The following is a 13,935-nucleotide window of genomic DNA, read 5'->3' as shown; positions in this document are numbered from 1 at the left end:
CGTTTCCGTAGGAAGTAGAGGCTTTTCTGTGCTTTTTTAACCAGGGTGGTGATGTGTGATGACAAAGATAGGTTCTCAGTGATGGTAATTCCAAGGAACCTAAAACTGTTCACCTGCTCCACCTCAGCTCCACTGATGTAGACAGGGGTGTGTGTCTTTGCCTCCTTCTTTCTAAAATCAACAATCAGCTCCTTGGTTTTGCTGACGTTGAGCAGTAGATTGTTCTCTGTGCACCACTCTGCAAGATTGTTGATTTACTCCTGATATGAACTCTCATTGTTTATAATACGGCTGATGATGGTGGTGTCATCCTCATACTTCACAACAGAGTTCTCCTTTTGTTTGAAATAATTAAATTTGAAGTTGATTGCTTTAAAGGTGTAGTAGGAGTTTGTCAAAATACAACACTTTTAAATCATGTGAAGAAATCAGCACGAAATTAAAAATGGCTGATTTCATGTTGTGTTTAGGAAATGGCTTCAGGAGGCTTTTTGTCCTTGGGGGCTGCTGTTAAAGGGGCGTGGTCAAGCATTTTAGTCATGCCCCTATGCAAGACCCATATCAGGCGTACATTTTCACCAGGACTAACGGTGTGCCAAGATGTTTAGTCCCTCAAAAGTGCTATTATATTGGCAGAAGAAGAAAAATAATAACTCCTTCAGTTTCAATAGGGTCCTTGCAAGGTTCGTGCTGGGGCCCTGATAAGGAATTGTAGAAAATAAAAATGTAGAAATTAATACAACACTGACACTAAAATTATAATATAACACTGAGCTTTGGCTCTGCGGTGATTGTTCCAGTCCTTACAATATTATACGTGATAACACATAACACATGGTTATCATTTCCGATCTTTTTCGCAAGACAGGCTGGAGGGAAGTGGACGACAGACTAGCTCAACAACTTAACATTACTGTTATTTGAGACCACAAGTGTACCTGACAGCTCAAACTCTGTTTATTGCTGTCAAAAGAAGTGAAAAATAATTTCAGTGGTGGGGCACCACAGTCTGGGTCACTTACGGGAAACACTGCTGTGCAAGATTAACTTTGCTGTAGACTGAGCCAAAGGAAGTGGTGAAATAAAAAAACCTTAATATTGATTAAGTGTTGGATGTGAGTGCTATGGTGCATGTCCACATTGGGTCAGAACTGAGTTATTGTTGTGTTATATTCACCGTTAAACATACTATATATATATCGATCAATGATCTTTATCAAATGTGTTTATGATAAAAAAAAGATTCACTGGTGTATTATTATCTGATTCCTTGAAAAATCTTTTGTGATCTCAAAGACTGTAAGTTTAAGTTTATTTTATTTATAAAGCACATTTAAAACATCAACAGCTGACCAAATAAAACACAGAGAATTAAAGATCAATACCATAAATATAAAAAGCACAGAAAATATTGTAGTTGCTCTTTTATCCTTACTTTTTGAATATGACCAGTAACGTTCCAACTTCACAAAAAATATCAAACAAAGTCTTGGCATAGGGGACTCTTGGCCTGTGTCCAGAGTGCTTGTTGATCAAACCATGATCAAGAGGTAGTGAGGCAGAAAACAGAAAAATGTTTGCAAACCAGTATCACTCCAGAGTTGTTGAATTTTCTTGAAAAGTTCTTGAAAAAGTAGAAACATTAATGAACACACCACTGTTTTTAATGTGTGTGTGTGTGTGTGTGTGTGTGTGTGTGTGTGTGTGTGGTTTGTCTGCTCAGGACAGGAGAACACTTTGGGGTGGGAATCTCCTGAGGAAGATGGGAAGAAAAAAGGTCCATTCAGCTGTCCACTGTTGACCTGCAGACTTCCTGTCTTCTCCTCCAAAACACACACACTGAAGGTAAGAGCTGCTGCTGGTTATTGATTTATATAAAACATACTGAATCTTCTGAACTCTCATTAATGTGTTTAATCTGTGCATCTGTGGTTTTAATTTTTCAAGGTGACTGATAACAGACTTTGGTTAGATTTACAGGTCACCGAGCAGCCACATATTCTGGTCTCTTAGCCAAACACATGGTGAAGAACTGATATTAACATCAGACTGATGCTAAAGGCAAAAGAGGTTGCAACATGTCAACATAAAAATGAATTTTTGGAAAACAAACTGTGACAAAAGCATTGCGTTTGTAGTGTTTGTGGTTTAGAAGTTACTGGGCAAGAATCTGTTTGGCTAGTCTTTGTTTTTCCCTTTGTTTTATGTAGTTGGAATTTCTGTGACTGCTGCATCATGCAGCATTCAGGAAGTATAGTACGTCTCCCTCTCTGTCTGTGTCAACAGTATGTCCTTAACTTTATTTATGGCAGACCAGAACAACTTAAGTTCAAGTGCAAGGCAAGGAAATAAGTTGTGGATGACAACCATGTTCTCCCTCTCTGTATATCTATGCCTCTTACTGTACATGTGTTGTCTGTCGAGTTTATTTTGTATTTATTTAACGTATAATTTTATACAGAGTTATTGTATTAGCTTTTATTGTATATCATTGCCTGGTTTGATTTTATTATTGTCACATTTTTGTTTGTTTTTTAACATCGTCTTGAAAGGTGTCAAGTACTCTGAAAGGCGCTTATAAAAAAAATTTATTATTATTATTGTTGTGGTTTTATGCAACATTAATAGGGAATTTGGGTTAAATTTGGCTATCAATAATAATTGACTATCAGGGCCAATTCAATAATTCAGTCTCATAAAAAGTACTAAGCTGTCTACAACATGGGCAACGAGGGTTGGAGTCAGGTCCATGTGCTCACTGATATCACACGTAGGTGTGATATGGTCCAGGCTAAAGGAGTGTGTGCGTGATGTGGTGCCAGGTTAGAGAAGATGGTTAGCTGCATGCAAAGACCCTGAGTCTGTGTGAAGCATAATTCAACTAACGTCAAATTAGCTGTGTAGCAAAGCAAACTACCAATAACCTGACTAAACAGAGATCACAATAACACCCAAACAGTGAACAAACACATAGATTGAGCACATGTGCATTACATCAACCAGAGTTCAACAGTCCCGTGCCTAGCCATGCTATGCTATACTGTCTGCTATCTGGGCCCAGTTCAACTTTACCAGTCTATGTAGAAAAAGGTGCTGGTGGTTCCTCAGCTGATGCCAAGCTGGGGAAAGTTGTGGCTCCAGGGTTGAACAGTGATGTCCTGCTGTGCAGTGTCCAATGCGAGAAGGTGGAGCAAACTGGTTGCCCCTCTCCTGTGCAGAGGTAGCAGCTCTGTGCTTACTTGCTTTTGTTCCTCTTGATTGTGGAGTTAGCTGGCAAGCTTTGTGTCACTGCTGCTAACTGGCAGCTCTCAGCAGCTGTTGAGCCCAGGAAGGTCCAGGAGAGGTACTGGGGCCAAGTCTGCCTAGTGGGAGAAGAGAGAACAAAGGAAGGAGCTGGAGTTTTGACTACCTGGTCAGTGTCTGTCACCCTGACCAATAGTAGTTCAGAACTGGGTCTCTGGGCAGTTTTCTGACCCAGGTGTAAAGACTGAAGAATTCTGGGGGACTGAGTTCAGCTCAGAGTCCATTTTGAAACCCACAATGAGCGACTTCATCTGTGGATCCCAACATTGTTGTTGTTTTTATCGTATTTTTGTATGTTTGTTTGTATTTTTGGCTGTCCAGGAGTCCTACAATAAATGAAACGAGTTTCTTGTGTCTGTTTAGCTGGAGGCAGCTCTTCACAGTCCGTCTCAGTACAGCCTGCTTGGCTTCTGCACTGTCAGTACATCGTTGCCACAGGGTTACCTCTGGGTGAGTACAGTTAGCAGGACTTGTAGTGGACCTCGTCTAGATTTAATGTTCTTGCCTCCTTCATTCAGGTTGGCCATCTTTACCTTTCCAACATATGTTTGGGTCTTTGGACATTATATTTGTCTGCTGATTTGATGAACTCCTCTGTGTATTGTGTACGTCTTATTGAGATATGCTGTATCTCCTTATGTTCCTGTGGCGTTCAGGTTGCTGGTGGAGGGGGCAGCTCCAACCATGGCCAAGTAGAGATCTTCTCCCTTAACCGAGTCACTCCTCGCCTTGTCAAGACTGTCCCACTGAGGGCCCCAGTCCTCTGTCTGGAGTATGTGAAGGAACCTTGTCCCAGTGCAGAGGAAAAGGAAGCTGAGAAGGCTCAGACTGCTGCAAAGATAGGAAACATCATTTGTGTGGGCCTGCAGGATGGCAGGTCAGTCATTTCTACTCACTCTGTGCCTCCAGCTCTAGACACTAATCGAGTCAGGGCCTTATTTAGTGAACTTAGTGAACTAGAGGGCAATTTGACTTTCCACTGTAATGTCTCTCCTTGTCTGCCCAGCATCCATGTGTACAGCAGCGTGGACACAGCTGTTCAGTGCCTGCTGACGTTGCTGAACGTTGACAGCTCTCCAGTCCTCTGCCTCAAACACTCGCTGGCTTTCCTCTTTGCTGGACTGGCCAATGGCAAAGTAGCTGTGTACCACAGAAGAACTGGAGGTGAGTTCTCGCTGAAGAACTTCAACACTGTCAACACTGTTGAGTCAACACTGTGGTACACATTCACAGTATTACACTGCAGTAGGAATAGGTGCTAAAGCATGGACCATTCCTCTTCTCAGAGAGACTGTGGGACGTGGACTCATGCAGGCTGGTATCTCTGGGTTCTCAGCCGGTCTGTAGTCTGCTGACACTTGAAGAGGCTGTATGGGCCAGCTGTGCCAACCGAGTCACAGTCATCCAAGGATCCAGCCTCCACACAGAGGTATGCCATTTCATCAGCAACAGGTGGATAATTCTGTTAAATATGGACAATCACAAAAGTTTGTATAGTGTTTGTTAGTCCTATATACTCACTGTAGAAGTTTAAAATCAATATCTATATTTAAGTGTTAGTCATCATTTAAAGGTGTTCCACATTGGTCAGCATCAATCGTAAAAAGACTAAAATACTATAGCTGTACCATTCTGACAGTCTTGTGGTCTAAAGCCCCGCCCTGTAACAATGTATGCAACTTCCTGATTCTGCCTATCAGTTGTGAACTCATGTGGTTCAAAAGTGGACATGAACATTTACTGTCCTACTTTTGCAATTTCCAAACTCAAATTGCAAATATCCATTGACAAAAACCATTGATGAGGAAAGGGATAAGATCAATAAATTGATCAGGAAGCCAGGATTCATTATTGCCGTGACCCCTGACTCACCTGATGTGGTCTTGAAACAAAGAATGGGTAGGAAGCTTAACAGCGTCATGCAAAATGTGGATCATCCAGTGTTCAAGTAGCTATGTCCCTCTTTTAGTGACAGGCTTGTTATGCCGAGATGCTCTTCTGAGAGATTCAGGAAGTCTTTTGTAACTGCTAAAGTGAAGTTTTTTAATGAACATTGTTGCTGACTGTCACTGTTAATTGATGTGATGATGACATGATGTCGATGGCTTTGACTACAACCAATCTTAAGTACTGTGGAATGATGCTAACCCTGAATATGTCTTTTGTATTATTGTCCTACTTGATCTTTGTCCTAAATGTGCGGTGACACGCTAACAAACTTGGGGGATTTATAAAGTATTTCGTATCATATCGTATAGTAGAAACCAGCAAAAGCAAGCTAAATTTTGAAAGTATCCAACTGAAAAAATTCCGCCTCCTCCCTCCAGAGCCACTCCTCAGAAACACATGAACGTGCACTGCCTAACTATACTGACACCGACTGACCCGTAGCTCTTGCTTGTCAGCAGACAGATGTGTATTAGCAGCTAGTTCACTAGGTTCAACGATCTCTCTTAGCCTTTTTAGTCCATGAATCTACAACTTTGTTTAAATGTCACAATCATATAAACACAAGCAAAAAAGCCGTCACCAACATACCTCGGTGTGAAAAGACTACCCAGTATGACAGTATTCCTTACTGCTGAAGGTGTGTGCTGTGTGCTAACATTAGCCGTTGCAGGAGGCTGTTGCTGTGTGGAACGAAAACTTTTGACTGAGGATAAAAAGATTAAAATTTCTGCCTACTTCTCAGACACACACTGTATAATGACACTTATTAACCTCAAGTTGACGCTGTAATAACCAAGTTTACATTTTCACATATGGCACAACTATGATACTGCTGAGAGATGACCCACATACTGTGACTCTGTCTCTCTGCCTCTCTCTGGACTATAGAGTTTCCAGGCCCACTCCGATCCAGGCTACAGTGTTAGCCACATGGTTCGTTCAGGTGCGGGGGTATGGATGGCCTTCACCTGGGGCTCCTCCATCCACCTGTTTCACACAGAGACCTTGGAACCACTGCAGGAAGTCAAGATCTCCAGCCGCACCGCCCACCTGACACCAGGTGAGGCTAACCGAGCTGAATCAGATGAATATGCGTAGTGAAGAGTGCTGATTTTGGTCATTCAGTGAAGCATTTCTGGACTAGTCTCTGTCAATGTAGGATGCCACACTCAATCACACGCCCTGTTAAATCCTTATTGGTAAGAAGGCCTACGCACCACACAACAATGAACAACATTTAAAAGACTCAGGGTAATAAGCCAATGATTTCCCCACGCTCCACGTGACTGACTTTTTACATCCCACACCCCTTCACCGGAACCTGCATCTTCTTCTTCCCTGCCTATCATGACTATGTAACTGACCACTACTGCCCCTGCTAGCTCCCCGACTGGCCTCATCTGCCATTGACCTGCTCACCAGGTACTTTTCCCAAACAAGCCATTAGCAACAGGACCGGTACACCTTCTTTTATATCCATCATCATCTCCCCCCCACAGACATACAGCAGAATGTCAACATCACAATCCTCCACAGGAGGTTGCTGTTATCTACAAGAAGGATTTCAAATGCACCCCCATTGTACACATCAGCTTTACATCCTTTGAACATCTAGGTTTTATAGTTAACTCCAAAGCCCCAGTTTTAATTTTAATAATCTACAGACCCCCAAAGCCAATAGTGTTTTTATCCAAGAATTTTCAGAGTTTTTATCCCAATGTATGACAAAGTATGAAAAGGATCTCATTTGAGGTGTTTTTTGTTTTTTTTATCGATTATTTTTGTAAACGTACAAAACCACATATAGATAGACAGAATTACAATTAAGTTCCGTTAAAAAAAGCTTTGAATAGCACCAGTATGTAGTCCAGTAATAGTAATAATCTCTTACTTGTGTGTATATTTATGCCAATAAGCAAAATTAAAGAACAGTAATATAATAAAGTAAAAAATGACAGTAAAAAAAAAAAAATAATGAAATAAAACAAAAGTAAATAAATCAACAGAGTGACATGTGAGCATTCTCCCTTATTTGTAATGCAACATTATGATCTGATTACAACCCTCTTAATTTGTGGTGTCATTCAGTTTTCTTTTATATTCAACCCACTTTTCCCACCTTGTCTCAAATTTCCCCTCCCCGCCTCAATATGTGTGTGAATCTTTCCATGTCAAATATTTCTTCTACTACCCCCAGCCATTGTTCCTTCGTTGTTGGATCTGCTTTGTACCATGCTCTGGTTATAGTTTTTTTGCTGGCCACCAGCATTGTCTTGATCAGGTATCTGTCCTCACCCTGTGTGTTTTCCTGTGCCAAATTCCCCAGATATAACACCGAGCCAGTTTTAGGCACCTCATATCCTAGTGTCTTCTTTAATACTTCCCATGTTTCTTCCCAGTATTCTTTTATCTTTTGACATTTCCAAAATATGTGCGTGTGGTCCGCCCCCATCTGTCCACATTGCCTCCAACACATATTCTGTTCTGGGGCGAACCTTCCTTTCATCTTTGGGGTTATGAAATATCTAATATTATACTTCCATCCAAACTCCCTCATTACCCTTGATCCAGTGGTCGAATGCTGTACCCTGCACACATTGTACCATTCTTCCTCCGTCAGCTCAATCCTAAATTCCCTTTCCCACTTTTCTTGTATGTACATTGTTGTATTCCCTCTACTCTTCAACAGAGCTTGATAAAGAGCTGAGATCACTCTACCCTTCTTCCCATTATGTGCATCAATCATCACCTTAATTACCCTGTTTTGCTGAGTAGCCTTATCTATTTTTATTTCCCTTATATAGTAGTCCCTCATTTGTAGGTATCTAAAATAGTCGCCTCTTTTCCAATCCAAACCTATCTTTTAGATATTGAAAACTCTGCATTTCTCCCTTGTCTACCATCGTACTTATTGCTGTGATACCCCTTCGGACCCACCTCTTGAAACCTCGATCTTCTTTTTCCAGTAGAAATTTATCATCACATATTAACCATCTCAAAATCTTTGTCTCTTTTTCTAATTTGTACCTCCTTACTACTGAGTTCCATATATTTAAAGTGCATTTAGTAACTGGGTCTATTAAACTTTGTTGTGTTCTAAATAGTTCTTTATCCCCTACTAGGTGTTGAATCTGGTAGTTCTCCCCCTTCATTTCAATGTCTTTCCATTTGGCTATATAGTCCTTATTACACCAACATGCCACAGCTCTGATCTGTGCTGCATAATAATAGTCCTTAAAACTCAGCACTGTCATTCCTCCTCCCTCCTTAGGTAACTGTAATGTCACAAGTTTAATCATGGGTCTATTTCTTTTGTGATGTTAACCCCTAAGTATTTAATCTTATCCATATCCCATCTAAGTTTGTATTCATCTCTGATTCTTGTTGTCGGTGTGTAGTTTAGAGCTAAGATCTGTGTCTTTGTCACGTTAAGTTTATACCCTGAATAGTGTCTGTATTCCTCCAGTAAGTCCATTAGTATTGGAAAGCTTGCGTCTGGATGTCCTATATATGCTATCACATCGTCCGCAAATAAACCCAATTTGTGTTCTGCACCTACCACCACCCCCTGATATTCTGATTCTGCCTAATTGCCTGAGCCAATGGTTCGATAAAGATATCAAAGAGTGTCGGAGATAGACAACACCCCTGTGTAGTTGACCTTTCTAACTTAATCCAATTTGTCAGACCCCCATTGACTTTCACTCTTGCTGTTGGTTCATGATACAATGACTTTATACATTTGATAGAATTTTCATTAAAGCCAAACTTCCTTAAAACATTATACAAAAAGGCCCAACTCACACTATCGAATGCCTTTTCAGCATCCATGCTCACTAAAATTGCACTCTCCCCCCTCTTTTGTATCGCTTCCACTATATGTATTGTTTTCCTTCTATTATCTTGTGCCTGCCTTCCTCTGATAAAGCCAGTCTTATCCTCGTCTATAATATCGGGCATGAATGTCTCAAATCTTTTTGAAATTATTGAGGTGTAGATCTTATAGTCAACGTTAAAGGAATAGTTCACTCTAGAACGAAATTCAGTCATTATCGACTCACCCTCATGCTGATGAGCTATCCGGTATAGTTTTTTATTCCTCAAAGTGCAGCTGGAGCTCATCAGCATGAGGGTGAGTCGATAATTACTGAATTTCGTTCTAGAGTGAACTATTCCTTTAAGTATGGATATTGGTCTGAAGCTGCTGCACAGTTCTTTATCTTTACCTTCTTTAGGGATTATAGTTATGATGGCTTCTTTCCAAGATGGGGGTGTTTTTCCCTCCTTCATAGTGTATTTAAGTGAAGCTAACAGTAAGGGGCTTAATTCCTGTCTAAATATCTTAAAATTTGGGTGGGAACCCATCACTACCTGGTGATTTACTGTTCTTTGTTCTATTAATTGCATCCCCCATCTCTTTCTCCGTAATATCTGAGTTTAATAATCTATTGTGTTCTTCCCCTATAGTTGGTAAGTCTAGTCCCTCTAGAAAAGCCTTCATACTCTCTTCCTCTGCTGAGGTTGGTTGTGTATATAGTGTCCTATAGTAATTCTCAAATGCCCCTTCTATTTCATCTGGCTCTCTCAGTAACTCATTGGTTTTGGGGTTCCTGATCTTATGTATAGTGTTTAATGTTTGTTTTGCTCTAATCTTTCTGACCAGTAATTTGTTTGCTTTGGGTCCCCCTTCATAATATGTCTGCTTCATAAACCTAGTCTTCTTCTCCACTTCTGTTGATAATATCTTATCTATCTTCCCTCTAATTTCTTTGACCTCCTTAAGTGTCACCGGATCCTTTGTATTTTTATGTTGTCTGTCTAGCTCCTTTAGTTGCCCAGTTAAGTCCGTATAGAGTTCCAGTCTGGTTCTTTTGAGTGCTGCTGTTTGTGCTATTAGTTTCCCTCTTATTACTGCCTTCAGTGCGTCCCATAGAATAGTTGGGTCCACTTCCCCGTTATCATTTTTCCTCCTTATATCTGATTATATCTCTCTTTATTTCTTCCACCTATTCCTTATTATTCAATAGGCCTATATTCAGCCTCCAGACTGTTTTTCTCTTTCTACTGGTTAGGTTCACTGTTAAGTATATTGCACTATGGTCGGACAAGTCTGTAACCCCTATCCTACAGTTTTCTACTCTGTGTTTGTCTCCAGTTGTCATAAAAAATAGTCAATCCTTGAATAAGTCAAATGTGGATATGAATAATGTGTATAGTCTCTATCCAGTGTATGCCTGTCCCTCCATATGTCCGTGATTCCTAGTTCCGTCCGTTGTAAGTTCATGTATCTAGAGATGTGCGTCCTAGTTTTCCTTGTACGCGTCGTGTCTAAGTCGTAGTTTAGTACCACGTTAAAGTCCCCCGCCCCCGCAGATTAGAGTTCCCTCCTTTTCCAGAGCTATGATATCAAACAGTGTCTCAAAGAATGTCTTCTCGCTGTCCGGTGGTGCATACACATTAATTAGTGTTACCATTTGTCCTTCCATTTTCCCCTTCACCACCACATACCTCCGCTCTCTATCATAAATTTCTTTGTTTATTTTGAATTTCACGGAGTTTCTAATTAGTGTAGCCACCCCTCTCCTATTACTTTGCTTAAATGAACTATAGAATGTATTATTGTATCCATATCTCTTCAGTTTTTCATGTTCTTGTGTTGATAGATGAGTTTCTTGTAGAAAAATAACCTGCATCTCCTCCCTTCTAAATTTTGTCAACACCTTTCCCCTTTCAACTGGGTTGTTCATACCATTAACATTTAACGACAATGTTCTAGGTTGCCTTTAAGCACACACCCCCTGCGTCACACTCACACACACACACCAAATTGTCAGCTCAGGAAATAACTATGCCGGCTTCAAATCAAAATGGCGCGCAGCTACTCACCAGAGGAAGAGATCTAGTCCGTCCCCACAGTGTGCATTGTAGTTTTGCCAACCCCTGGCAACGAGCCAAAAGTCCATATTTCTCAGTTTACCATTCTGCAGAAGTGGATCATTAATCTACCCCAACCTCTACTCCATAAACCCACCGGCAAGCCACGCAGCTCCCAGCCTGAGCATTCCCGGGTGCTGACAACGGCGCACTGACAGGAACACAGGAGGTAAACTCTGATTTATTTGACATTCAAAGTAAACCACAGGAGACCTCATGGGAAAATCAAAAACAAAACCAATCAGACAGGAATCGCTCACAGACAAGGCATGTATCTCTCCAACACGCTACACTGAAGTAATGGCAAGGAGAAATGCTGTTTTGACAGCCCTGGCATTCAGAACTGTGGCCCCACAACTGAAGGCCATAAGGGTCAGGATGCCAAACCCGACCACCCAACTGAGATAGGAGATCCTTTCTGCCGGGGAGGGGCCAAGGCATCCCACAGCAGAATTGGTGCAGCAGTGAAAACCAAGTCCTGGCTGGGCAAAAGGGGTCCACCAGAAGAAGCCTGTGACCCCAATGAAGCACCCTGAGCAGTGTTGGCAAAATTAGGGGCAACGGAGGATCGACGTAGAAAAGACCCTCTGGCCACTTGTGAGTATCCTGGACCAAAGGGCTGGTGTTCTCTGTCAGGGAGAACCAGAGGGGGCAATGGGCAATGGGATGTCTCCAAGGCAAAGAGATCCACCTCTGCCCTGCCGAAGAGACCCCAGATGCTCTGCATCACCTCTGGATGAAGCCACCACTCCCCTGGCAGGGTTTTTTGACAGGAGATGAAGTCTGCAACCTGGTTCTATTCCCCCACTACATATGTATTGCCAGCAGGCTGATCAGGTGGGGGGCTGCCCACGTCAGAAGATCCTGCAATACCTGCAGCAATCGTGCATATCTGGAACCCCCCTGGTGATTTATGTGGAAGAATTCCAAGGTGTTGTCCGACAAGCACATGCTTCCCCTTCATATATGGAAGGAAGCACTTGAGTGCTAGGTCCACAGTGCATAGATCCAGCACATTTATGTGCTCTGTGCGGTCCTGGGCAGACCACTGCCCCTGAGCTGTCCTGTTCTGCCATACTACACCCCATCCTGAGAGGCAGGCATCCGTCATCCATAACCATCCATCCATATCTGTCAGAAAGGGAATGGAGCCCATGGGCACGCCCCTAAAGAGAAGCAACCTCTCCCCCCATGGGGAAAGAGCATGGACGACCCACTGCAATACCCTGAGCTTCCTGTGCCTGTGCAGCTTGTAACTTTCATGCGATTAATCACAAAGCTTATAATTAATTAGATTAATGTTCTTAATCCCTTGACAGCCCTAACATATAATAAATATAAAGGTTGATGGTCATGTTAATAGTAGGATGTCTTTTTTGTTTTGCAGGTCAGGTTAGTGTCTCCAGCTTGCTTATCTGCCAGGGCCTGCTGTGGGTGGGGACAAGCCAAGGCATCATCCTCACCTTCCCTGTACCCACCCTGGAGGGAATCCCCAAGATCACAGGTCAGTACTGAGTACAGTAGCTCTCCTGCTTACCTCCAGACTGCAGCATGTTCTCTGTGCCTGAGGCCTGGATGTAATTACACACAGCAGGTGCTCATTATTCCTGGTGGTTCATATAACAGCCTTGTAGCATGATATGTGTGTGCTGACTCAGGCACAGGAAATTGAACCCACCAGCTTCCAGTTAAGTCAGAAACTACATTTATTTTGCCAGTGATATATTTTACAGCATGTTTGAAACATTGAAGAAAGTGATTTAAAGTTTCAGGCTCATAAAGTGACATGGATTGCTTTTTACAGAAGGACCAGGACAAGTGTGTTTTCATCAGTGTCCATGTATTTCCTCTGTTTGATTACGTATCATATTAACATTTGCCTTTTGTGGTTGGGCCATCGTCCATCACAGATGGCTGACTGCTACTGAGACCTGTAGCATAGTAAAATTGTGATTTTTAAAAGGCCCCCCAGCCAGGGAGTGTGTCCCCTCAGAGCTGCTGAAAGACAGGAGTTGCTGGTGTTTCTGACATGTGGGAGAAAAAATGAAAAGAAGTTTTCTGCTCAATGTGTTTCATGTCTTTGTCCTGTTTAATATTCTATTTTTAATCCTGCCCAGTTTCGCGAACCCAGTACACTTGGTTACATTGGTTGTAGCAGTGTTTCTTTTCTGCTGACCGCTGTTAGTGTGTTTCTTAAAATTATACTAGGGCTGTCATCATATCAGATTTTCCCAATGACCAAACAAATTACAATACAAAAATATCAATATTATCGTGATTAAAAATTTGAAAGAAAAAATGCTATCAAATCTATCTTTAACTTCATTCACTGTGTGTTATGTGTTTTTTGGAAAATAAATTACCCTCAAAATATGTAGATGCGTGTAGGGAGGTGGACAGAGAGTCTGTGACCATAACTGTAAAAAAAAAAAAAAAAAGTGTACAAAAAGAATCATTAAAATCAACTACTCAATTACTAGTGTAATGGCAACCAGATATACTCATAAAGAAAGGATGCACAAGGCCGAACATCTTCACTGGATTATTCACACACTATTATCATATGTGTATTATAAACACAATATAAATATTTCATTTAAATAATATCATGGTTATCACGAATATTGCGACACCCCTAAAACATACCATTCTTTGCGTTTTCTTAGATTCCTCTTTATAGCTGGTCGGTCCACTTTATGTCAGGCTTCTGAGGTAGAACACAGCTAATTGACATGAAGTGCGGAGACA

General features: G+C 41.6%; 1 protein-coding gene across 1 annotated transcript in view; it reads left to right on the top strand.

Annotated features, from left to right (window-relative positions):
* Positions 1–13,935, top strand: part of LOC140999781 (rho guanine nucleotide exchange factor 10-like protein) — a 53,319-nt gene that overhangs the window by 34,335 nt on the left and 5,049 nt on the right. Inside the window, exons 16-22 of the mRNA XM_073470310.1 lie at positions 1,724–1,845; positions 3,667–3,753; positions 3,960–4,180; positions 4,310–4,467; positions 4,590–4,732; positions 6,142–6,313; positions 12,575–12,691. Of these exons, the coding sequence (XP_073326411.1) occupies positions 1,724–1,845; positions 3,667–3,753; positions 3,960–4,180; positions 4,310–4,467; positions 4,590–4,732; positions 6,142–6,313; positions 12,575–12,691 (1,020 nt within the window). The remainder of the gene's footprint in view (positions 1–1,723; positions 1,846–3,666; positions 3,754–3,959; positions 4,181–4,309; positions 4,468–4,589; positions 4,733–6,141; positions 6,314–12,574; positions 12,692–13,935) is intronic.

Source organism: Pagrus major, chromosome 7 (assembly GCF_040436345.1).
Source record: "Pagrus major chromosome 7, Pma_NU_1.0".
Taxonomy (NCBI): domain Eukaryota; kingdom Metazoa; phylum Chordata; class Actinopteri; order Spariformes; family Sparidae; genus Pagrus; species Pagrus major.
This window is presented reverse-complemented; position numbering and strand designations above follow the sequence as displayed.